Genomic DNA, 25,477 nt, shown 5'->3' on the forward strand with positions numbered 1-25,477 from the left:
CTCTCACCCTTAGTCCCATCAACTTCCCCCTGAAACCCAGCTTTTTTGCACAGTCTTACTTTCTGAGCCAGGATCATGGCACAGTGTTTGCCCAAAAGGGGAGCTGGTGAGAATGCCGGACCAGTCTGCATAATTTCCTACAAGTACCTCACTCATAGGGATGAGGGTGGACATGCAGAAGGGCAGAGAGGTGAGGAACTAGAAGGGTCCATTGGGCGACGTGTATGACATGGAGCCATGCCTGGAGCAATGTGGGTCAGCAAAGCTGGTGGTTCAGCTACAGTGCAGATGTGGCTTGCTTCGTGGGTGTGGTCCGCCGGGGTGTCTGCGCCACACCGTAAGGCACGTGGGCGGCCACTGTGCCCATCTCCTGAGCCCCAGCCACGTGGAACATCTGGTCATCAAAGAAGATATGTGGGCGGATCTTCTCCAGGAGGGGGCCCTTGGGTGCTCCCGCAAGGAACAGGGCCTCATCCGTCTCCAGGCCCCAGGTGCGCAGGGTCTTGAGAGCTCGGGCTCCAGAACTGGCTGCACTGCGTGCCGTCACCAAGTAGGTGCGGATTGGACACTCCAGCCGCAGGCCCTTGGAGTAGAACTTCTTCTGCAGCCTACCCAGAGCCTCCAGAAAACCCTTTAAGGGGCCCTATGAGAAGGCAAAGGAACACTGTGAGCTCACCCCTCTCCCAGACACTTGCCCCCTCCCCTGCTGGGCTCCTACCTATAACACTAGGATCTTGCTGTTTGGGGTGGGAAAGCTTCTCAGGATCTCTAAATCTCTCAGTTCTGCTATGCCTGCTCGGGCCACTGCATGCATCAATTGGACTGTAGGTCTCTATGGCAGTCTAGGTGTCCATACTGCTGTGATTGGGGATGTCTGCGTCAGAAAAACTATACCAGGGCTGTGAATATAGCAGCCCACCAGGTACATGGGTGTCTGCCCTGCAACTCCGTTAAGTGTGGCCTTTGTGCTCATCAGCAGGGAGGATATTAAGAATATTTAGTGGGCTTCCCTGGTGGCGCAGTGGTTGAGAATCTGTCTGCCAATGCAGGGGACACGGGTTCGAGCCCTGGTCTGGGAAGATCCCACATGCCACGGAGCAACTAGGCCCATGAGCCACAACTACTGAGCCTGCGCGTCTGGAGCTTGTGCTCCACAACAGGAGAGGCCGCGATAGTGAGAGGCCCGCGCACCGCGATGAAGAGTGGCCCCCGCTCGCCGCAACTAGAGAAAGCCCTCACACAGAAACGAAGACCCAACACAGCCAAAAATAAATGAACAAAAATAAATAAATAATTTTTTTAAAAAAAGGAATTCCTTAAAAAAAAAAAAAAAGAATATTTAGTAACTATGGCATGGGCACCCTTCAATCAGAATGGACTCTAGCTGGGACAGACAGACCAATGTGTCACTGCCCAATGTCAACCCTGCCCCTGGGGCAGGCGAGTGGCTCAGGGTGTTGTGCTCCAGCTCTGTAGGGTCAGGGGAAGGGTTTACTCTTCACAGTGCCTGGAGCAATGAAGCTTCATGAGGAGGTGTGAATAAAGAACCAGAGGATGATGAAGAAGAAAACTGTAACGCAGCTGGAAATCAGGAACGGTGGGTTTCTAATCTTGGAGACCCCTCACTTGCTGGGTGACCTGGGGCAAGCAGTGGTCTCCTGGGGCTCTGCCTACCACTTAGTGGAAAAACTGTCCCGCTCTGGATTCCCAAGGATTTCAGAGGGAACCAACAAGAGAGAAAGTGAAATGAATACTCTGGAGTCATAGCTGAAGCCTGCTGAGCTCTTGGAGAGAGAGGCTTTGGGGTTATTGAGCACCCAGATTTTTGTTAAAAGCACAGATAGGAGCTCCCTGGAGGGCTGGAGAATCCCAGTCGCTCCAACCCCAGGGAATTTCCACCAGCTCTAGGGCGTATTCTGCTCTCAGTGAGACTCTGAGCAGTTTAAGGGTGAGTGAGGGTCTCTGAGCCCCTGGCCAAAGGATGGATGGCAGGAGGTGTGAAGGGCTGGTGTGGCCCAAAGCAGATGGGCTGCCCAGACCCCACACTAGCTGGATCTCCTTGCCCCAATGAAGGGCGCCAGCCCAGCTCTTCCTATCCTCCAGTGAGGGAAGCAGGGACTTCTTGGGAGGATGGGACCCCTCTCAGAGGGGTGGGGGAATCTCTCAGAGGGGACAAACGTTCCAGAGAGAGGATGGCAGCTTCAGAGAGAGAGCATGAGGCCTTCAGAGCGGGATGGGGACTTTAGAGATGGGATGGAGACCTCAGAAAGAGGATGGAGGCTTCAGAGAGGAGCTGGGAGCTTAGAGGGAGGATGGGGGTTTCAGGAAGGGGATAGAGACCTACACTTGATTTTAGCCAAAAGGCCGAGAAGCGGTGGGGATGGAGACCTCATAACGGAGCTGCAAAGAAGAGGTAGGGGCTTCAGAGAGGGGCTTAGAGAGAGAATGTGGGCTTCAAAGGGGGGATGGGAATGCAGTGAGAGAGATGGGAGCTCAAAGAAGAGGTAGAAGCTCACTGAGGGGACCCAGGGGTCAGGTGAGAGGGAGGAAGGCTGGAGGCCTAGGGAGGGGAGCTGGCTGGATTCTGGGCTGAGCTTGGGGTTTGGTTCTGGGCTGGAGGTTCCAGCCAAGGGCAGGTTCTGGGGAGCTTCCTTGCTCCACCCAAGGGTTCCGGGGAGTGTGTGGAGCACCTGGGCCAAAGGTTTGTTCTCGTGGGCCTTCTCATGCTCGAAGAACCTGTCCAGCCCGTGGGCCTTCACGATGCGTTCCGACTCATCTGAGAAGAGCACAGCATCCCCATCGAAGGCCACCCGCAGCTGACTCTGGGATACAGCCACGTCCCTGCTGGGGCTGAAGATGGTGGCGGCTGCGATCCCTGGGCAGAGAAAGGCAAGCATTGTCTGCCTTCACCTAGGTAATAGGGCCCCGACACCCGCCTCAGCTGCCTGGGGGCCAGGAGAGGGCTATCTCAGGCTCTCCTTGCCCTGCCTGCCTCACCTAGGACTCAGGGGCCGGCTAACAAGGGCTAATATTCAGAATATTTCAAAACGGGCCAGTAAGAATGGATAGTGGCTTTTGCTCTGAGTAGGGCTCTGAAGGCCCCAGCCTATGCCAGGGTTTCCCTTTTAGTTGCTGCTTTGAGGGAAGGTCTGGGGGGTGTCCCAGGGAACAGGGGGGCACTCAGAGGACTCAGGGCAGGAGCTATTTATCAATCGGCATGGGGGAATTTCAATACTTTAATATCTAGTAAGTTCATGCTGGTATGGACAAGACAAACATCAGTCCTGGATGGAAGGGAAGGTCCCTCAGGCCACCACTGTCCTTCCTGGAGTTCCTCACAGGCCCCTGATGTAGATCTACAGGGGGGCTGGGAAGGAGCCCCGACCCTGGCTGGGCCTCAGTTACTCTCTTGCTGTTGATTCTGCCAAGTCCCTCACCCTCTCTGGACCAAGATAAAATTAAGGGTGCTCAGCTCTGTCTGGGGCTGAGATTTTAGGCTGCAGTCTGTGGTGAGGTGGGTGTGGGTACCCCCTCAGTCTGCCGCCACAATGGCACAGACTCTGGGCTTCTCCAGAGGGCCCAGTATGCCTGTTGGGAACCCTGGCTCCAACTAGAGCTCACTGGACGACAAAAAGCAGTACCAGGAGGCTGGAGACCCAGGCAGTGGGCTCAGCCCATCCCCGATTCTTCACCTCTCCAAAGGCCATGTGAGCCCTGCTCTTTGGGAATCTAGGGTCGCAGGCCTGGACAGAGGCAGAGCTTTGGGAGGAAAGAGCAATGCCAGCCTCCCCACAACTTCACTAGCCTGAGGATGTGTAAGTAGGCCCAGGCCCTGGACATCAGGCCAGGCACCTTCTCAGCTTTGCCAGTGCTGGAACCAAGATGAACCAGAACCACCGGACCTGAGGAAGGCCTGCCTCCTGACCATCCCCTGCTCCCTAGCCTGGGCTTAAATTATAGACATATAGAGGCACACATGCGGACCAATGCCAAGACCCCAACCAGAGGGAGTGACATCTGTCTAGGGAAATGGCTTCCGCTTCCTGATTAAAGAAAGTCTCTTGGAACCCCAAGCAGCACAGGGGAGTGAGGCATCAGTGGGAGAGAAGCCAGGCTTCCAGGCAGGAGACAGCATGAAAGAGGAAGAGGAAAGTAAACATATCGTTGGTTGATAAACAAACTTATGGTTACCAAAGGGGAAACACCGGGGGGAAGGATAAATCAGGAGCTTGGGATTAACATACACACACTACTATATATAAGATAGATAACCAACAAGGACCTACTGTATAGCACAGGGAACTCTACTCAATATTCTGTGATAACCTATATGAGAAAAGAATCTGAAAAAGAATGAATGTATATATGTATAACTGAATCACTTTCCTGTACACCTGAAACTAACACAACATTGTAAATCAACTATACTCCAATAAAATGTCAAAATAAATAAATAAATAAATAACAGTAGCGTTCAGTCTGAGGAGCCGTCACAGGCAGTGGGGCAGTCCTTCCTCCCCTGTGAGCCTGTCTTCTCCCGCGAACAACAGGGAAACACACCTTGTCAGGAGACTGGATACCATCCCCAGAACTGCCCCTTGAAAGAGACACGTGGAGGGAAATTCTCTTTGTCAGCACTTGCTGCCGTGTCTCTAACCTCACCTCAGCACTGGCCGGCCCAGCTGCTGTAATGCTGCCCATCTCCCAGACTCTACTGCTCAGGCTGGACTAGGTACTGATTTCCCTCCTCACTGGCCCAGAGAAGGACAGAGGCTGCCCATGGTCACACAGGAATTAGAACTCCTACTGACCTGGAAGATTCTTGGAAGGGAGTAGCTTTCTGGACTGTAAGGAGGGTTCCCATGGAAACGGAAGGCTGGGTGATGCTGATGAGTAAAGGCATCCTTAACATGGTAGGGCAGGAGGTGGGACAGTGGGATAGATGGGCAATAAGTGAAATAGGTGAGGCCTTGTTCTCAGAGTTTACAGGACAGGTCATAGGAATTAAGGAAGGTACTCCCCTTCCAGTTACCATGGCAACCCCTAGTGCCTGCTCAGAGCTTTGGGACCAGGCTTCCTATCTCTAAGACCCCTTAGCCAGACTCCCCACGCTCTCCTTCCCCAGTTTGACTCACCTTCATCGATGGCTTCCTGCACTTTTTCTGCATCAGCCGACAAATAGAGATTGGTGTGATAGGCCTTGAGGTAGCAGATGGGGCTGTTCCCGCCTGTCATGCAGAACCTCTCAATGGACAGGTCTGGAGAGGAGATAGAGAGTAACCCTCAGGACCTCAGAGTGGTCGCTCCGTGTTCAGTGGACGCCATCTTGGTTCTGGGTGGTGGTGGGGCAGCAGAGTGATTCTCTGAGTGATTTTAGGCCAGCGTTCCCCTTCTCTGAGATCCTCCATTCTTCGACCATGAAATGGGGATGATCACTTCTCTGGAGGGGTTGCCTGGCTCACAGTAATATCCCCTTGTCAGGGGATCACAGTCTACAAAAGTAGGTCCCAGCCTTGTGGCTCGCGGTCCCACCTGGTCATAGCTGACTGGATAGGGGTAGGCACCTGACTCAAGCTGGGCCAATTAGATTCCCTCCCAGCCTGGGCTGAGAGTCACCTAGTACCTATGTCTGTGCAGGTTGTAAAACTTTGCTTGTTGATAAATAGTTGCTGCTCTGAGCCCACTGAGTTACCCCATCACTACCCCAGCCCCTCACACAGGAGGGTCCACAGTGGAAGGGCACAGCAGGGGTCCTTCAGGACTCTGCCCCAGTACCATAGGTGGTGTCTGTCCTGATTCCTCGGTACTTATGTCACAAGGTGGTTAAATATTTTGAATATCACCCTTGCTCCTAACAATTTGAAATTAGGATTTAAAAATGCCAACTGGCCTCTCTTGGTTGCTGAAAACAAGGACTTGTAAACTTGTAAATTTTGGCCATATTCCTGAAAAGCAGAGAAACCTAGTTTGAGGAAAGAGAAAAAGAGACAGAAAAAAAAGAAAAAAAAAAAGGAACAGATTTGCTGAGAGAAGCAGAAATAAGGGCTCATGTGGTCCAGAGAGAAAAAAAAACCCTGGATAGCTTTCCAGCACTTGGATTCAGGCCTTTGTGGGCCCAATTTCACTTCCTTCCCTGTGGTTCCAAGAGGCACACCTGTAACCTAATAAGAAATCATTTTCGGGAATTCCCTGGCAGTCTAGTGGTTAAGACTCCGCGTTTCTACACAGGGGGCGCAGGTTCAATCCCTGGTCAGGGAACTAAGATCCCGCATGCTATGCAGCACAGCCAAAAAACAAAAAATCATTTTCTTCAGCTTAGGCTGGCTCTGGAGGGTCTATTACTTTCAATCAAGAGTTTGGACTAAGACACAAAAGTCCCTTCACTCTGATGACGGCACCTGCCTCCGCCAGCAGACTTTAAGGCCTGTCAGCCCTCTTGCAGAGAGAGAAACTGAGGCACAGGGGCAGCAAGTGCCCTGCCCAATCACATAGAGAGTGGGGCCTGTGCAGCGATGTGCTGGAGCCGGCTTGTACCAGCTTGCAAGAGCCGAATGTTAAACATCCAGGGACTTTTGGAGCCAGTTAGATTGTTCAACTATTGGTAGCTTGACATCAGCCATGGTGGGAATATTTACACCCTGAATATGGCAATGCTACACAAGCAGGGTTTTGGGGGTTTGTTTTGTTTCTTGAAAGGGCCTGTTTACCAGCACCCCTCTGAGCTCGCGGTTCCAGTGGGTTTACCTGCACCCTGCAGAGGTGTGACCCCAACCCCGGGTGTCCGGTAGGGGTCGTGTCATGGCCAAAGCCCTCATGCTCACCATAGTGGTTGATGCTGTTGATGAGACGGACGCCCACTTGAGCGTGGTTGTTGGTCACGAGGACGATGTCGAAGACGTCCTCGCTCTCAGGGTACAGCTCCCGCAGACGCCTGTTCACAGCCTCCAGAGCCTGGATGGGAGAGGGGACCCTCGGGCTCAGACCCCCAGGGATTGGTGCCTGGAGTTGGTAGCCAGGGTTGGGGAGGAGGGGTGAGTTGGGATCCAACACGGGGAGGAGAGGGGAGGTCAGGGGCCAGGCTCGGGGTGAGACCGGTGTACGCGGGCTATCTCCTCCTAGTCTCTGCCATTGTGCGGGTTGATTATTGCCCAGGGGTGCCTCACTAAAAGGGTGAGTGGGGGTCGAAATCCAGCTCAGGTTCCATGCACTAAGCTGGTTACCTGGAGTGGGGTTGCATTAGTCCAGAGGATGGGGTGGCCTCTTCTTCCCACAATGGCTGTCCCCTTGCCAAACTATGCTCCTGTGTGGTGGCATCTGCCCAGAGGGGACCCCTTTTCCTTACTCATACACCCATGGGAGTGCTTTTCTCTAATGCCCATGAAGGCACTGTACGGCCAGTGGTGGAACTGCCCCTCACCTTCACGAAGGGGAAGGCCGGCCCAGGGCTGAAGGGCTCGTTCTCGTGTTCCAGCTGGTAGCGCACGTACTCCTCCACACCCTGCTCTGTGTAGATCCGCTGCTCCTCGTCCATGCGGAACAGGGCTCGGGAAGACACGGCAATGGTGACTGCATTCTGAGGCTTGGGCTGCAGGGGTGCAGGAGAAGGGGCTGACTCTCAGATTCTCTTGAGGAAGGTCTCATGTGTCAGCCCCTCCGGGGACTGGGGACAGGGAGAAGACACAGGTCCAGCCTCTGCCCTAAGGAGCTCAGCCTTGGGCAGAGGCAGACCTAGATCAGGACCCCTTCTGTGCAGGACCCAACTGGGGACTGAGGGAGTTGATGGCTCCCCACGGAGGAGGACAATCGGATGGGAGGCACATGCCCTCAGGGAGTTTGCAATCTAGCCAGCTATCTGGACTCGACAGAAAAATGAATACAGTGTATGTAGCCAAAGTATGACAGATGCTCAAGACGGTCTCCACATGGTTTCCACCACAAAATGGGAGCTACATGCCCTTAGGAAGAAGTGGTGCCCAGAAACATGACAATTATATAAGAACATCTATCTCCAGCCCAAATCTTTCTCCTGAGCTCCAGACTCATATATCTAACTGCCCCAGTTGACTAATAGACACTTAAACTCATCATGCCCAAGGCTGAATTCCCAGCATTCTCTGCACCCCCAAACCTGGTCCCCTCCCCGCTTTCCTCATCTCAATGCTTGGCACCACCAACCACTCATCACCTAGACCAGAAGCCTGGAAGTCAACCGCAAGTCTTCCCTCTTCCTCCACCCCCTTCCCCCATCAATCAGTCACCAAAACATGCCAGCTCTACTAGAATCCGTCCACTTCTTTCTGTCTTCCCTACCATGGTCTGGCCCATCACCATCTCTCATTCCATCCAATATGTGGTCCATACTGTTGTCAGGGGATTGTTCCCAGATTCAGATCTGATCATGCCCCGCCTCCCCCTTCAGTGGTACCCACTCTTCTCACATTCTGATCAGCAGCCTTCAATATGGAGTAGGAAGCCCTTCATGACAGACCCTACCTCTGTCTCCACTGTCACCTTCTTATTACCCCGTTTTGCTCAATCTGACCTTTCTCATGTCTGAGCACACCTCCCCCCTACCTTCTCTGAGCCTTCGCACATGATGTTTCCTCTGCCTGATGTGCTCTTTCCCTGACTGCCCTTCCAGCTAACTCCTATCCAACTTTCAGGTCTCAAACTACAAGTCACCTCTAGGAAGCCTTCCCCTACCCTTAGTCATGGGCTTGCTACCTCTCCTAAGGATTTCCTTTTTGGTAAAATTTAGCACTAAATTATAATTACTTATTTAACTATTTCTATTTCTAGACAGAGCTCTAGAAGCAGGAACCATGCTTAAGTTCTCAGGGAGCAGGAACCAGGACTATCCTGTTCATTTATTGTATCTCTAGTGCTCAGAACTGTGCTTAGCACATAGTAGGTGCTCAGTAAATATTTAATGTCTCTGAACTTTTAAGCAATATAGTTTAATGAGAGACAGTATTTGCCATGCCAAATTTAACATGAACTAGAAACTCCAGCGCAGTGCCCTCATCTGTTCAAGTTGCTTGAAATATAGTAAATGCTCAGAGAATATTGTTTCGGTTGATGCAAATTTGACAAACATTTACTGGTTCTTTGTGCCAAGCACCTGGGCTCTGTCTGGTAATGATACTGGTCGAGATTTGGCTCCTGCCCTCAGAGTCACAGGCTGGTAGGGGAGAAAGAAGGAGATGCAAAGGGGACTGAAATGAGTGCTAGAACCAGGTGAAAGCAAAGTCTCGATGACAAGTGTTCAGAGGAAGTTGTCATAGGACAGGAGGCATTTCAGCAAAGCCTTGAAGGAGGAGTGGGGTGAAAGAAGGCACGAGGAGGTGTGCACATACGCCGTGCCTTCACAAAGGTGAGCAGAGCTCTGTGCATGGGAGCAGAGTGTAGTTGAGCCCAGAAGAGTAGGCAGGTGCTAGATTGCAGAAGGCTTTCTTTCAGGGGCCCGGGAGGGCCTCAGAACTCCTTCGGCACCTCCAGCAGAATGGGGAGAGAGGAATGCCACCACAGGCAGCAGCTGGACCCTTCATAATCCCTGGGGTCCCCAAGGGACTCACAGACACCCAGAGAGTCCCACCACATCTCTGTGACTTGAGCAATCCTGGGACTATGATTCCCACTTTACAGATGAGGAAACAGGGACTCAAGTTGGGGGCAGGACTCATAAATGGACCTTGCATTCTGGCCTGCTCCTTATAGCCCTGCAGGTCACGCACTCAATCCCATTTCTTCTCTCTGGAGTCAAGCCTGGGTCCCAATCAGTCGACAACATTGAGTGATGACCATGTGACAGGCACTGTGCTGGGGACATGGCAGGGATCATACAGTTGTGATCCCTGCCCCCATGGAGCTTATGATCTACCCCCAAGGCGGAGATTTGTGCATGCTTTAGAAGAGCACTGTCCAATAGACCTTTCTGTGATAATGGAAATGTCCAATGCTCTCCGTGTGGCTGCATGTGGCTAGGGAGCCACTTGAAATATGGCCAGTGAGACAGAGGAACTGAATCTTTAATTGTATTGAATTTTAAGTTTAATCAATTTAAATTTAAGTAGCCATGAATGGCTAGTGGCTAATGAAGCTTTAGAACCTCAAGATAGGAATAGAAGACCAGAGTCCCCAAACTCAGGAGGTGGACCTCAGTTTGCATTTGACTTTTATCCCAACCAAGATGGTGTGTGGGCCCAGCAGGGTGAGTATAAGGCATTGGCAGGACAGGTGCCTGTCCTCTGGGGCTCAGCCCAGTAACTCTCCCAGCTGCCAACCGCCCCCAAGTGTCTGTGTGTTCTTGGGCTGGGTACCTCCCAAACCTCTCAGCCACCGTGAGCCTTCAAGGAAGGAAGATAAAAATTAAAGAAAAGGGTGATAGAGGGATGGCCAGGGATGGTAAGGGTATGGTTGCGGGGGTGGGGAGGCCCACTCTCATAAACCCAGGAAGCCTGCTGGCCTTCAGGACAAGGGCTAAGACCGTCTAGCCCCCTGGGCTTACTGCCCCAGGGACAGGCCCAAAACCCCTTCAAGGACAGAGAGCCAGCTACCCTCCAGCTCGTTCAGGCAGGTTCCCAAGCCCGCTGCTCCAGCTCAGGCAGCCAGCCAAGGTCTCGCTCGTCACTTTCTGTCCCACAGTCCCTGCCAGACTGCTATGTTCTGGGTCTCCTCCGGCTGACCGGCCCAGACCCCATCCCATCCCACCTCTGGCCACTGCAAGAAAAATATCCCAGCTGCCTTGGTCCCAGGAGTCTCCACTTCCTTCTTTTACAGATGGGGAAATAGGCCCAGAGAGGGGCAGAGTATTACTCTTGGTCATCCAGCAAAGGCAAGGCAGAGCCAGGATAAGATCCCCAGTCTCTGGCCTCCAGCCTGGCCTCTGTCCACACAGCAGCACTATACTCCCATATGCCCCTCCTCAACCACTCCCAGAAGACCCCAACCCCTGCTACTTCAGGCACTTCCCTGGGACACTCCTCACACCCCAGCCCTCCCTTCCCAGATCTGGGAGAATTGGTGAGGGGCACCATGCCCTCAGAGTGAGGTTTCTTAGGGCAGGGCTCTCTTTACCCCCAGAATGGAGGGCCCCAGGGCAAGGACCCTGCTTCCCTGCTCAGCCTGCTCTGACTCTGTACAAGTGAGGAGCAGTCTAAGGGCCTAGTGGGCATGAGCTGCTGGGGGAAATATGGAATCCCAGCTGGGAGAGAGAAGCAGCCTGTCTGGGCTCCAGGCGGAGCTGAAGGAACAAGTGAAAGGGGCTGGTCGGAGCTGGGGAGAAGCCATGCACTTAGACACCCCATTGGACCTCGCTGCAGAGGGAGGCCACCCTGTCACGTGATGTCAGGTGCATCTAGAGACAGTTCCTCCAGAAATCAGAAAGAAGTCCAGATGCCAGACTGAAGCTTGGGTCAGAAAGACCCCCTACCCCAGACCAGGAACTCAGCCTGGGAACACTGGGCTCCAGGGAGCCAAGGTCCTGCCAGCTCTCCCTGTCTTTCACTGGAGGGGGGGTATTGGGGGGTCCAGCTGATTACTCCTGCTTCGGGGACAGGAATGGAGGGATAAAGGAGGGCAGTCCAGCCCCACCCAGCCTGCCTGAGGAGCTCTCACTGAGGCCAAAGTGATTTTGCCTGTTGGGCCCAAGATAGGAACATAGCCAAAAGCTGTTATTTCTAGAAGGACTTAGAGTGAGAAGGGCTGCCGGAGGAGAGAGGAACAAAACAGGTTTGGACTGAGGAAGTCCTCTGAGCTCATGAAGTGAGGGCCTCCTATAGGCCTTAGGGGGTTAAATATTTCACTCAGGCTCCTGGGGATGAGAATAAGCCTAGGCCAGGCCCTGATGGGGCCCAGGAGGCCCAAAGCCCCCAGAATAGCTTGTAGGGGGGAGGGGTTTCTGCAGGAAGGAGTAGGGCCCAAGAAGCCACCAGTCTCCTTGCCTCCCAGAGAACAGTGAGGGCCAGGGGCTGACCGAGAGGTCATAACTGACGACTGGGCCTGAGCTCCCGGGTTCCTTGGTGTTTGGGGAGGAAACAGATTGACGTGCTCCACTCACCACCCTAGTTCCCAATGTCCAACCCCTCCTTTCCATCCCCCAGGGCGTGACATTAGTCCAGCTTCCTCCCCAGGCAGAGACCAGCCTCCTCACGGATCTGCCTGCTACCAGACACACCCTCTCCAATCCATCCACCAACACAGCCTCAGAGTGACCTTTCTAAAATGAAAATGGACCGAGTTAATCCCTTGCTGAAAAGCCCTGCGATAGCTCCATAATGGTTTTCATACTTTTTTTAAAAGTAGGTTGACATTTTATGCAAATGAACTCTTGGGAGGAGCCCCAATATGTAAACCATATAGTACCATATTTTATTGGTGTAAATTTATACTACAAATTCAAATGTATTACATATTCACGATATATTTATTATAATGTCAACCAATGGATACAGGAGACCAGTGTGGATTTAAGCTTCATCATCTAGTCAGTTTGTTTCTGTTTCAGTTTGTTGGTTTTTGCGCAGCATTGAGAAAGCCCTGATTCACACCAATAAGTGGCTGCAAACGGTAAAAGCCTTTTTTTTTTTTTAAGGTTTGGTTTGTTTTGTTTTTTTAATTTATTTTATTTATTTATTTTTGGCTGCATTGGGTCTTCATTGCTGCGCGCGGGCTTTCTCTAGTTGCGGAGAGCGGGGGCTACTCTTAGTTGTGGCGCATGGGCTTAGTTGCTCCATGGCATGTGGGATCTTCCTGGGCCAGGGCTCGAACCCATGTCCCCTGCATTGGCAGGTGGATTCTTAACCACTACACCACCAGGGAAGCCCCAGGTAAAAGCCTTTTTTGTTTTGTTCTGTTTTAAACTACAACCCTCAGGAGACTCAGCAACGATTGTCAGCAATCTCAAGATACTCTTCTATTAAAACAGATCACAGGAAAAGCTTTATTCTGAGGTTTGCTAAAAAGATAATCAACCTGTAACATAAGTTAATATGTGGGCAGTCTCCAAGGTGCTAAAATGTCCAATAACACATTTGAGTAAGTTGAGTTTTATCACCTAGTTTTACTTGTGTAAAACATAGTTTGAGGAAGAAAGAAAATGAATTGGCTTCACATGTGAGTAGACCCCCTGAAACATGGGGCTTCATGGAGCCTAGGTTTAAGACCCCTAACCCCACTGAATAAGGTTCAGACTCCTTAATGTGGCATTCAAGGCCCTCTGTGGGTCTCTGGCATCACTTCAACTCTTCTCCTTAAGATCCTGCATCCTCTCAGTTTCAAAGACATCAGTCATGCTTTTTGCCCAGCCTGTTTCCCTCTCTGCCTGGGAAAGTCCACCTACTCAGGCTTTAAAATCAGCTCAAATGCCACCTCTAAAAGACTTCCTGAGTTGGCAGTCACTCCCGCCTCTATGCTCCCAGGGCTAGGGTCTTTCACCTGAGCACTCACCATGTCCAGGGTCTCCGTGAGCTCCTGAGGCGGGGACTCAGTCTAATTCATTCTCAATCCCCACTGCTGGGCAGGCCTGGAGGTGCTCTGGGGGAATGACTGTTGACAGGGTGGGCCTTATGGGAAGGGTCTCAGGCTGGAGCTCTTTGGAGGATGCTCTGAGCCAGCTTCGATCCTCTATCCCCTTCCCAGGCTCTGAGATCTGGGAGGCTGGAGTGAGCAAGGCCCAGGGACCAACCAGGGCATCATGAATCTGTCCAATGGGGAGACGAGCTCCCTCCTCTGTGTGAATCCCCAAGGGCAGAGACGACCACTGAGGTCGCAGAGATGTCGATGCCAGCGAGGGCTCCCCTGTGAGGCGAGCAGAGCCCGGAGCTGGGGAGCAGAGTCCAGCGTCGGGACCCCAGAACCAGGGACGCAGAGCCCTAAGCGCAGAGAGCAGATTCCAGTGCAGCTCCCTTCTCTTAAGACGCGGGGAACCCGGCACCCCGAGCCCAGGGCGCAGGACCTTGACTCAGACCCTAAACGCAGAGGTTCGGGTCCGGAGCCCGGTGCCCAGATGGCAGAAACCGGAGCGCACAGCAAGAAGCCGGGTTTTCAGAGTCGGGTTACCTGAGCCCGGGGCGCTTCCGCAGGCGCCGCTGACCGGCTTTGCCAACAAATGCCGTCCGCTCGCCCCAGGCTGCCCGCAAGGGGAGGGGCTGGGCCGCGGCCTGGAGCTGGGCCCTGATGACAGCATGAGGGAGGGGGATCCTGGCGTGGAACCCGAGCCCCGAGATAAAAGAAACACCGGAGCAGAGCTCCAAAAATAAACCCGAGCCCGTGCCAACGGCCTGGCGCATTCTGGTGCTGAGGACCTGCGTCCCTTCTCGGAGGGGCACCACGGGTCCCTCTCCAGAGGGCTGACGACCCCCTCTCCGGTGACCCTCCCCCTGCCCTCCCCCATACCCATGCCCTGCTTTTACCGATTTGGGTTTCTTCTTGGGCGCGAGGTTGTCGTGGAAAGTCTTGGCTTCCTCCCAGCGCGGGGCCGCGGCGGTCTCTGCCCCCGGCCCGGGCTCGCGGGGCTCCCGGGTCTCCCGGGTCTCCCCAGGCTCCATGCTCGGCTCTGACCCGGCCCAGCCGGAGAAGGCGGCTGCGGAGAGCGGAGCCGGCGGGGCTGGGCTGCGGGAGGGAGGCGCGTCCCGGGGGTGAGAAGGGGGCGGGCAGCGGTGGAGAGTGCGCGTGCGGGCCGGCCGGAGGGCGGGGTGGGGGGGCCGGCCGCTGGGGTGCTCAGCTCGCCCTGTCGGCAGCCGGTGCGTTGCTGCTGTTGCTGGTGGATGTGTATTTCAGGACAGCTGCGCTCTCCTTCCCCGAAATGAGGCGGGGGGGGGGGGGGGGGGGCGGGGCGGGGAGGCGGGCGGTTGGACCCTCGGGATCGCAGGAGGAGGGGGCCTAAGCCGGGCCTGCGGGCTGCTGCGGGTTCGGGATTGCGGGGATCGTGTTCTTCGCAGGAGCTATTCGGCACCGAGAGAAGGGGAGGCCTGCCAACTTGTTTCCTCTGGGGTGGTGATTCACAAAGGAGAAAACGCAAAGCTAGCCGCCCCCACAAAACAAAAGCTAGTCCCCGTCTTTCCCCTCTGATGCCAGGACAGTGGGACCCTGAGCGGCGTCCTCTTCCCTCAAACCCTAGTCCATTCCGCAGAGGGGGAGGAGGTGGTGGATGGACAGCTCCTTCCACGAGCAGGAGTCTGCTCCTAGCTGGGGGCACAGTGGAGGGCCCAGCCGGGCAGCTCTTCCCCACCAAGGCGGAGGGGCCCTTGAAGTCGGTGGCGAGACCAGGCTCCCCTTGGCCTGGCGGGGGACCCAGACCAGGGAGACTCCCGGGGACCCCGGTTCCTGCTGGCCCCTTGATGGCCAGCAGGGGGAGCGCACTCCCAGGTACCACCTGCTGAGCTTGGTTAGTTATCCGCCACGAAGTGGCTGGATTGAAAGAGGATAGAAAAGGAGCCTAGGAACCCAAGAGTCTTGGACCAACATCCTGGAGTTCTAGGGCATTGCCCTCCTTGGTGCAGACCCCGAGGTGCAGACATTAATGCCCCTCATTCCAAGGCACAGGCTAGGAAGCAGACAAGGGGCATCTCTGTGTGTGTCTAGAAGTGTGCAAAGGTGGGTGGGAGAAGCAGGAGAAAATACTGGCTTAGCCTGGTGGACGTCTGACTGGGATGGGGTACAGAATAGAGGGGTCTTCCCAGCCTCCTTCATGACCTGGGAGGAACCAACCAAACCTTGCATGGGAGAAAAGGAGAAATAATCATAACAGAAAGTTTTAGGATTGGGGGAAGTATGTTTAGACTTGTCCTTCTCCAGGCTTGGTAGATTGTTTCTATAGATGGCCTCAAACTCTCTCCCATCCTGCTTGCTCTTTGGCAATGTGACTTGGACACTTCTCCCATCCAGAGGTGGAGCTGAATCTGAGTTGACCCAGCGTCTTGCTTTGACTTGCTTTGACTAATAGAATGCTGTAGAAGTGATGCTGTGTGATTTCTAAACTTAAGCCTTAAGAGGGCTTGCAACTTCCATTTTTGCCCTCTTGAGAGCCAGCTACTATGTAAAGGAGTCTGGAAAGGCCACATGGAGAGGCAGAGAGGCCCTGGAGGATAAGAAGCCAGTGGAGAACAGTGGTTTCCCAGGCAACTGTCAGCATCAATTGCCAGACATATGAGTGAGGTCATCTTACTGTTCCAGCCCCAGCCCAGCTCCTAGTGGGGTGCAGCAGGAGGAGTGACCTCCACCGACAGCACATAAAGTAGCAAAACCTCCCAGCTGAGCCCAGCCAACCCAAAGAATCACGAAAAATGATACGTTTTTATCGTTTTAAGCATTACATTTTGGGGTGGCTTGTTACACAGCAATAAATAATTAAACTCTAGGAAGGGGTCAATTATTCTCAGGTGCCTCATGGAGGAGGAGGAGGAGGAGGTCATCAGGGAGAATGTATAGAGTTATTTGGATAGCAGTGAGCACCAGACCCAAAGGTGAACCATCCCCATGCTGTCCAGTGACCTTTGACCTGTGTAGTAGCCTGGGTTGAAAAGATGATCTGGGCCAACCAGATTCCTCTTTCTCAGGAATTTAGAATTGGGAAACAGGGGCTGGATAGTCAACTGTAAGAACAGAAGCCAAGGATGCTGCGAAATACAGTTGGCTTCCAAGAGGCCTGGATGGGCCTTAGCAAGCTGCAGTTACGTGCAACATAAATCTAAGAGGGGGCAGAAACTCTGTGAGCAGAATGAGCCCATCAGCATAAAGATGGAAAAGGGTTTCTGCAGAGGGCAGCAGAGACCCCATGAAAGAGAAGCCGTGCTGCCCTGAGAGGGAGCTGCTGCTGGTCCTGATAGTTTCCCAAGTCCTAGCTGAAGCCTGGCTATAATGCCCATCTCTAAATTTCCATGAGATTCTCCACATTGCTTCAACAAATGCCCCTCAAAAAGGTGGTGGCTATTGGATTTGCTTGACTAGCAACTTTTCCCACCCTCTCCTCCTAGCAACAGGCCCTGCCTCCCTGGTCACAGGAATAGGCATGTGACGCTGCCCAGTCATATAACTCTATTTCCCTGGACACAGTGATTGAGCCACAATGGGGATGCGACCTCAGCTGCGCCACTCTCCCAGACTCTTGTACAGGGATGCTGGGAGATTTGGCTCTGTCTTCTCTGGGGTTATTAATCTGGGACAATGTGAGCTGAGACCCATCTTTCCCTGTGGCAGGAGAAGCCCATCTGAAGAGGACTCAGGATCCCCACACCTGAACTGCTCCCCCTGTGGGCTGGTCTTTAGCAAGACCAGGGGTGGAAGCCACCTCCTCCATGAAGCCTCCCTTCATCCTTTACCTGTCCCCCTCCCCTTCTCCTCCCCTACCTCCTGGCCCCCCCAGGCAAGACCCTCCCTCCTCTGATGCCCAGAGCTCAAGGTTTGTTACCTCCCTTTTCACCTCTAGATTTGGATTCCCGCCCGTGGATGAGGAAGCACTATGAGCAGTGGCCTTGTAGTTAGGAGACCTGAGCTCAGGTCCCAGCCTTACCATCCATTCTCTAAGCCTTCATTTCTTGTCTTTTTTTTTCTTTCTTTCTTTTTTAAACAGAGACTTAAATGTGTGTTCAGTTCAGCTGACAGGGAATCACATGGGAAGCTCTTTGGTTACTCTGATGGACTGTGTACACATGAGGGGCCAATTGTTTGAGGTCTGGGAGGGCTTCACAGAGGAGGAGATCATTGAGACAGGGGCACGGGTGGGTGGCCCAGGGAGGGGCAATGGCTTGTGCACAGGCACAGAAGCCTAAGAGATCCCTTAGGGAAACAGAGGGCAATTCAGGGTGGCTCAAGTGCAGGAGGGGGAGGTGGGGGTTAGAGCAGACTTCTGAGGTCAGCAAGGGACAGATCATGCAGGGCTGTGAGGGACTTCGAAGGAGCTTATTATACTGAGGGAAGAAGGGGGGCATTGGAGAGTTGACTTGGTCAGATTGGTGCTTTAGGAAGATCACTCTGGTTCCTTAGGGGCAGATGGTCCAGAGGGCAAACTTGAAAGCAGAAGCTGGACTGACCTGTGACCTCAAGACAGGCAGGAACTAGACTCCCTTTCCCCTCAGTGTGGTTTCAGCTGCAAGTAGCAGACCCTCCCCCCCCCCAGTTCTCAGGCTTCTGAGTCACCTCCTTAGGTTCATGGTTGCCCTGAGGCCAGGTCAGCCTCATTCCTCTGTCCTAATTGCTTCCTGTCAAGGGAGCTGGCCCCCTCCAAGCGTCCTTGAGAAAACCCTTGTAAAAGTAATTGAGCGTTTCAGGAGGAAGCAGGCACCTCCAGCTGCCACTGCACCTGCCCCCCCGCCCCCGCCCCGGACTCCCTGCAGAGAATAGCGCTTCTCTGGCTTTAGCGGGGGCGTTCGGAGAAAAACACTTCACCACCAATTCCCATCCCCACCCCACCACATTTGGGTCAGTGTAGGGTGTCTCAGGGCTCTGGGCTCCTGTGGACGGTGGAACAGTGTCTGCACTACACAACACCCTTGACCAGGAGGGCAGGTAGAGGCTGAGATCCAGGCTGGCTGCCACTTGCCAAGCTGTGCATCGTGGCATGACAAGGCTGTATTTGTTCAGAAAAGGGGTACATTTTTCTCATTAGCCCAAAGGTGCCATCCATTGGCCCAGCTGAATGCTTATGGGACTGTTACACTCAAAGGGGCACCTTTTCCTAATTCGTGCAAAGAGCCCCAGATAGACTACTTGTAATCCTGCCTCTCAGCCTTTCTCCCCGCTGCCCACTATCCACTCATCTGGGCTCTCACGATGCCTTCCACTGGACACAAGGAGAAACTGAGTCCAAGGTCTCCTGCCACTAGCTCCCTTATGGGGGAACTGCTCTGCCCACAGATCCCGCAAATCAGTTCTGGTCTGGCCATCGATGAATGGACCATGGGCTCCCACCAAAAGCTAATCAGATTCTTTCTCCTGAGAACTGGATTAAGAGACACAGAAGGGAATTGTCAGTCGCTGGTGAGCCTGGATACAGAGTTGGAGAGGCAGCCACTTTGTGTTGGGAAACCATGGATGTCTGAAGAGAAATTAAAGAAGAGAGCACAGATGTGAATGTTGCCAAAGGGATGAGAACCCGCAGGCCCAGAGATGAGAGGACACAGGCCCCACTGACAGCTCCAGTTCTCCTGAGGCCCAGACATTCTTGAATTTCCATCTTTAGGGTCCCTTGTAATCTGCTCACCCCTTTCTCTGAACTAGCTCGAGTGCGTCTCTGTTCCACGTAACCTAGAACAAGGCCCTCAGCCCCAAGAAGGATGCTGAGCTTCCCTCACTGTGCGAGCTCCCTCAGGCCTCTTCTCCCCCTTTCCCCTCACCCCAGCCCTATCTCAGCTTAGGGAAGAGAAGGAGCCCTTGGTACGGTCACACCTTTTATTCACTGTCAGTGAAAAAAAAAATACACCACACAGCACAGGGTCGAACACCGAGGACATTCACTGCAGGCACAGCCTGGAGAAGCACATCTGAAGGGGAGAGGGGGCCACGCTGGAGAATGAGCTGGGAGGCCCCCCTTCTGCCACCCAGCCCCCCTGCTTCTCCAGGCCTCCACACTCCTGCAGCCTCCAACAAAGCAGGAAGGGCCATACACCCTGGGAGGCCCAATCCTGCCCCCAACACTCTGGCAAAGGTAAAAGAAAACGCTGAAAAGTTCAGAAAAAAAAAAATTCCATATTTTTCTGAGACTTTTCAATTGCATATTTGAATTATTTGTTGAATAACTGATGAATAAAATATGTAAGAAATGTATTCATGCCCCCACAGTGATCTCTAAGGTCAGCACAAAGCCTCACCCAGGGTGGATCTTCAGGAAATATTTGTTGCTTTAGTAAATTTTTGTGTAAAAATATTTAGTGTCAGCTTTCTACCCTGCCCAGCTTCTTCTCTTCTCTCTCTTTCCCTTCTCTCCCCTCTCCTCCTTCTCTCTCTTTGCAGCAGGATGAATTTCTACCTCTAGGGACTCTGCCATTACCAGGAAAAGATTCAGTGCCTTTGCTTATGGGCTTCCTTTTTCTTAACTTTTGATTTAAACCTAAGTCATATAATCTTGAGTACAGCTCAAAAGACTAGAGTGGCCATCTGAAGTTGCCCTTGGTGGTGACTTTTAGAGATAAGAAATAAGGGCCCCCCTTCAATTAGCCCAAAAGGATGAATGAAGACAGAATACAGTTAGAAGGCAGATTTGGGGACCTTGTCATTCACAGAGTTGCTGCAAGAAGATACAGAACTTCAAAAGAGAGTTTGGATATTTCAGCATTTTAACTGTATATTTTTGTGTCTAGGCGAGTCATACTTCAGTCTCTGCTAACCCTGTGCTCTGTGGCAAGTCCCTCTTAGCTGGGGCAGGGATGGGAGGCCTGCCTCTCTTCTCAAGGCAGGGCCGGTGCTCTACCACAGGAATTCCCAAGCACACAGTCCCTGGGGACATCCAGGAGCAAGTGGGAGCAAGGTCTGGCCCGCCTGTGGCTCCTTCCATCAGCAAGATGGTGGTCCCAGTTCCCAGCCTGGCACTATGTGTTCACACTGCTGGGATGTCTGAGAATCTTTGGCCTGACCATCAAATATCACCCATGGGTATATGTCCAGAAGCTTGGAGTGATCACACATGCCTTCATGGGTAGGACTTGCCCACCATCTAGGAAAAAACAAAACAGTTCTCTCAGGGAGGAAGATAATAAAGACAGTGAAAGAGGCTTCCCGGGTTGAGTCAGAGGTCTCCTAGGACAGCACTGACCTGTTAGCAGGGCTGCCCAGAAATAGAAAATAAGACGCTTGAAAATGTGGGGACTTCAGTCAAGCTCCTATTTCTTTATGGAAGACCACAGCCTCAGAAACTTCTTAGCAGGAAGCTTGTAAAAGACCAAAACCAACTTAGCTTGTCCTACAGTCAACCTCTGTACAACTCAGAGTCAGAGGAATGAGCAGGGAAGACACTCTGAAGGGAAGAAACCCTCGTAGAGCCCTGGGTTCAAGTCTTGGCACTGCGCCACCTCCTGACTGTGCTCTTGCACAAGGAACTCTACTCTGTGCCTCAGCTTCTACATCTGGAGAAATGGAATGAAAAATCCTATTTCCCTAGGCTGTGAGGATAGAATGAGAGGGGTCAATGCAAGCCTTCGAAAGCCATGAAGTTCTGTGTGATTGTGAGTTAGGTTAGAGTCAACGTTGGGGGGATAGGAACCCCACTTTGTAAAAAGCCTTCCACTGGAAGTCTCAGCTGAGCTGGGCTGTTGAGCCCCTATGTATCTCTGGTGCTGACTGACAGCACAAGACACACTTAATGGCCAGCTCCTCAGAGCAATGAAACATCCCTTGAGACATTACTGGATAAAAACTTGCTGGTTACTGCCCAAGGATGTGAATTCCCCAGTCTTACCATGTGGCTGGTCATTGGCAGGATAAAAAGAGGGTGGCAACCCAGCGGACTTGTCACCCCTAAGGGCAGCAAGAAGGAAAGTCTAATAGAATTTGAGACCACAGGTCAGCATCCCCAAGAGTTTCTACCTGCAGAGAGGGAGGACAGGTGAGCACTCAAAAGTAAGAGATATGCTGCATCTCTTTCCTGAAGATACAATCCCGCACCACCCAACCCAGCAATCATTCCCTGCTCCCACCCTGGGCTGACAGCACCTGTGTACTAGACTATTTTCACCAGCAGTTCAAGAGAAAATCCACTGTCACTGCACATTGAAGCTAATTTCTGATTACAAGCACAGGAGAAAGTAAAGTGAAAGACTTGATGAAGAAGCAAGATTAATTTTCTGGCAGCCAAGGCATGCAGCTGTATAGCTCATGGATCCAAAATTGGAAAGCAGACATTGGAAAGCAAAGCCAGTGCACTTGGAAGATGATAAATTACCTGGTGGACTTAGGATTTGGGGTTAGAAAAAGCCTTTCAATGGAGCATGCCCAGCACATTTTTAGGCATTTGGTCCATAAATGCAGCCTGGCAGCCAAAACAGCGGCCGGCTGGTCCTCTTCTTCTAGCTCTGTCTGCTTCTGTAGCAGTGAAAGAATAAGCCCATCCTTAAACTAGACCAAATCCAGATGTGGGAACTACACTTGTCTCACTCTTGGCAAACCTTGTGTTCTCTGTTTCTGAAGTCAGCACCTAACCAGAATAAGTGCACAGTAGAGACTTGCTCACTGAATTGAAAAAGATCATTAGAAAGGAAGCAGCAGCAACTGCTGACTGTGACAGCTCAGGACTTAGCCTGATAAGAAAAAGTGTCATCTGGTAAGTTGGGTGATATTTTCTCTCTTTTTTTCTCAGTTCTTTTTTCTCCCTGAAAATTAGCATTTTCTGTATTCATTTAATCATTTTACAAGAAACCAAGTAATATAAAGTATGTTTTAATATCCTCGACTAATAAAATGATTTTAGCTCTTTTAAAGGGTACTAAAAATATAAGTATTACATAAATTTCAATTTTTCTTAAAATTCCCCCTGACACGGTTCCTAGACTTCCAAACACTTTTCATTTCATCCTTCTGCAGCTCTGTGTGGCGCTGAGCAGAAAGATTTAATAGTTCCTCTCAAACTAACCAGCCTCACCGCACCCTCGGCTCACCTGTGCTCAACATCCCTGTCTGAGACCCTGACCACTAACTACCCTACGAGCTGCCAGAGGGCACAGAATGAGTCTTGTAAACTACCATAGCCTTAGCACCTAGAGGTGCCTGGCACTGAACAGGTGCTCAATAAATGTTAGCTGAAGAAAGGACTGAATGAACACTCCAAAGGCTGGGGCCAGAAGGGCCAGGTAGACATGTGGGGGCAGGACACAGACCACCTTTAAGGGATCTGGGTCCTCAGCAAAGGACAGACCCAATTTGGCCCTTTAACCGGGGTCTGTGGGACCACACCCTATAAAGCACAATCCCAGGAAGAACAGAATTTCAAAGCAGAACCCAGCCCCCCTCCTTCACCCTGCACCTTGGGGCAAAAACCAACTCCCCTATGCCCAGTGGATGTTGATTCTGGGCCAAGACTGGGGCTGGGGCTAGACCATAGGGTACCTGAGGATCTGTCTCTATTCCAGAGTCAGGTGGTCCCTCAAGAATCTTGACTGAGGGGAGCAAGGACTTGGGCAGAGGGGTGGGTGGGCCAGAGAGTGAGGCTGGAGTCCCCCTCCCCCTGGGGAAGGGCCAGCCAGAGGTCACTGGGTTGGGAGGTGGCCATGCCCCTCCTGGCCAGGGGCCCTGCCCCTCACCAGCCTCTACTTCTGCATGTCACACTGCAGCAGCAGCACAATGGACGGGTCACTCTTGGCCGCCTCCTTGAACTCCTCCAGTGTAATCTGGTCGTCCTTATCCTGGTCCATCTTCTTGAAGATCTTGTCCACACGCTGCTGGGGCGTGAGCCCGTCCTGGTTCATGCGCATCATGATCACGGTGCCCACCATCTTGTAGATAGCCTGGTGGGGCAAGGAGGGAGGGGTGAACACTCACAATGGGGAGGGAGGATTGGGGGTGAACAAAAGGGCCTGGGGGTGGGCATGGAGAACACTGGGAGATGTGAGGATACTGGAAGGTGACAAATGGTCATTAAGACTGGATATTTAATGAGCATCTCACACCAAACATGTCTACTACCCAACTCTTCACCTCCAACCTGCTCCTGCCCCAGCATGCCCTGTCTCAGTGAACAGCAAATTCATTCTTCTAGATGTTCAGATCAAAAACCTTGATGCCATTCTCGACGCTCCTTTTCTCACACCCATATCCAATCTTTCAGCAAATCTTGTCAGCCTTAATTTTGTAATAGGTCCAATAACCAGCCACTGCCTACTACCTCCACTGCTCCATGGTTGTTGCCTCCATCCCCTCCTGACCGGACTGCTGTGGAAGTCTCCAAACTGGTCTCCCTACTTCTGCTGCCCTCCCACCCCCTATTCCACACAGAGAATAGAGAGAGCCCTTAAGGGCCTCCCATCTCACTCAGAAGAAAGTCAAGTCTCTACCCCAGACTATGATGCTAAGAGACGGACTCCTGGCTACCTATCTGACCCCCTTCCTACCACTCTCCCCTTGCTAACTTCTCTCCCACCACCCTGGCCTCCTGGCCACTCCTTGAACACTGAAAACACAGTCTAACCTCAGGGTCTTTGCATTTATTGTTCCCCATGCACAGATCACTCTTCCCCCAGACACCTACGTGGTTAGCTCCCTCACCTTATCCAGGTCGCTGCTCACCTTTCACCTTACACAAAATTGCTTTTCCTCCATCGCTCTCTCCCCTCACTTTGCTTTGCTTACCTTCTTCATAACACTTACTGCCTGACACAGCATAAGTTTTGTTGTTGTTAAATTTTCTCACTAGAAGGAATGTCGCATGAAACCAAGAACTTTGAACAGTGCCTGGCACGTGGCAGGCACTCAATATACATTTGTTGAAATAATAATGAGTTAAGAACTTAGACTCTGGAGTCAGACTCCTTAGACTGGAATCATGAACCGCCACTTGATTCATCTCCTCATCCGTAAAATGGGATTTCTAACAGTACCTACCCCCTGGAGTTGTTGGGTAAAGCACTATAGCACAAGACCTGTCCCACACTGAGCGCCCAACCAATGCTACCCACTGGATCCTGGGAGGAGGGAGGAGGGGGGTGGTGGGGTGTCCCGAGGTGGCTCCCGAGGCCTGAGTGGAGGGTGGCTGGAGAGGGCGGTGCCAGAGAAGGGCCCCGCAGCGAAGACAGGTAGCGCGTCACCCCAGCACACCCCGCTCTCTGGGATCCGCCCCAGCGCACCTCGATGATCTCCAGCATCTCGAGGCGCGTGATGCGCCCGTCGCCGTCCAGGTCGTACATCTCAAAGGCCCAGTTGAGTTTCTGCTCGAAGCTGCCGCGGGAGGTGACCGAAAGGGCGCAGATGAACTCCCGGAAGTCGATGGTGCCGTCGCCGTTCTTGTCGAAGGTGCGGAAAGCGTGCTGCGCAAACTTGGAGGCGTCGCCGTAGGGGAAGAACTGAGGCGGGGACGCTTGAGTTGCAGCACAGCAACGGCCTCGCGCTCCCGGCCCGCCCCCGCCCCGCAGAGTGCCTGGCCCCGCCCCCGCCCGTCCGGCCCGCCCCCCGGAGTGCCTGGCTCCGCCTACCTTGATGTAGAGCTGCTGGAACTCCTCCAGGTTGAGGATTCCGCTGGGGCAGTCCTTCAGGAAGCCCTTGTACCACTGCTTCAGCTCCTGCTCACTGAACTCGGTGTTTTGAACCAGGTCTTCCAGCACCTCTGGGGCCAGCTTGCTGTTGGTCTTCCCCATGGCAGGGCCTGAGGGGACAGGGAGCTCCCTCAGTTTGGTCCAGGGCAAGGCCCTCACCTCAGCAGCCTTCCCCCAGGTCTCTGTAGGACAAGGCTCCCTTTCTCCACCACAGTGCCTTCCCATAACAAACTCCACATCCCCACAGCCAGGACCCCTCCTTCCATAGTAGGGTGGGTCCCCCTCCTCTCACCACCACCCTGGACAAC

At 52.9% G+C, this 25,477-nt stretch overlaps 2 protein-coding genes across 3 annotated transcripts; both read right to left on the minus strand.

The window, feature by feature from the left end:
* Positions 1-277: 277 nt before the first annotated feature.
* Positions 278-14,546, minus strand: NT5C1A (5'-nucleotidase, cytosolic IA). Its single transcript, XM_068537526.1, has 6 exons — positions 14,412-14,546; positions 7,418-7,585; positions 6,822-6,951; positions 5,136-5,258; positions 2,691-2,875; positions 278-643 (listed from the first exon to the last, which is right to left on the minus strand). The coding sequence occupies exons 1-6, from the start codon at positions 14,544-14,546 to the stop codon at positions 278-280; spliced, it is 1,107 nt and encodes a 368-aa protein (XP_068393627.1).
* An 8,685-nt stretch (positions 14,547-23,231) lies between these two features.
* On the minus strand, positions 23,232-25,271 carry HPCAL4 (hippocalcin like 4). 2 transcript variants are annotated; one of them, XM_068537893.1, is made up of 3 exons: positions 25,110-25,271; positions 24,765-24,980; positions 23,232-23,429 (listed from the first exon to the last, which is right to left on the minus strand). In XM_068537893.1, exons 1-3 carry the CDS (start codon positions 25,269-25,271, stop codon positions 23,232-23,234), a joined length of 576 nt encoding a protein of 191 aa, XP_068393994.1. The 2 variants fall into 2 exon arrangements, with proteins under 2 accessions (XP_068393994.1, XP_068393995.1); XM_068537894.1 differs by lacking the exon at positions 24,765-24,980.
* Positions 25,272-25,477: the final 206 nt, after the last annotated feature.

The sequence above is a fragment of the Eschrichtius robustus genome, chromosome 3 (assembly GCF_028021215.1).
Source record: "Eschrichtius robustus isolate mEscRob2 chromosome 3, mEscRob2.pri, whole genome shotgun sequence".
Classification (NCBI taxonomy): Eukaryota; Metazoa; Chordata; class Mammalia; order Artiodactyla; family Eschrichtiidae; genus Eschrichtius; species Eschrichtius robustus.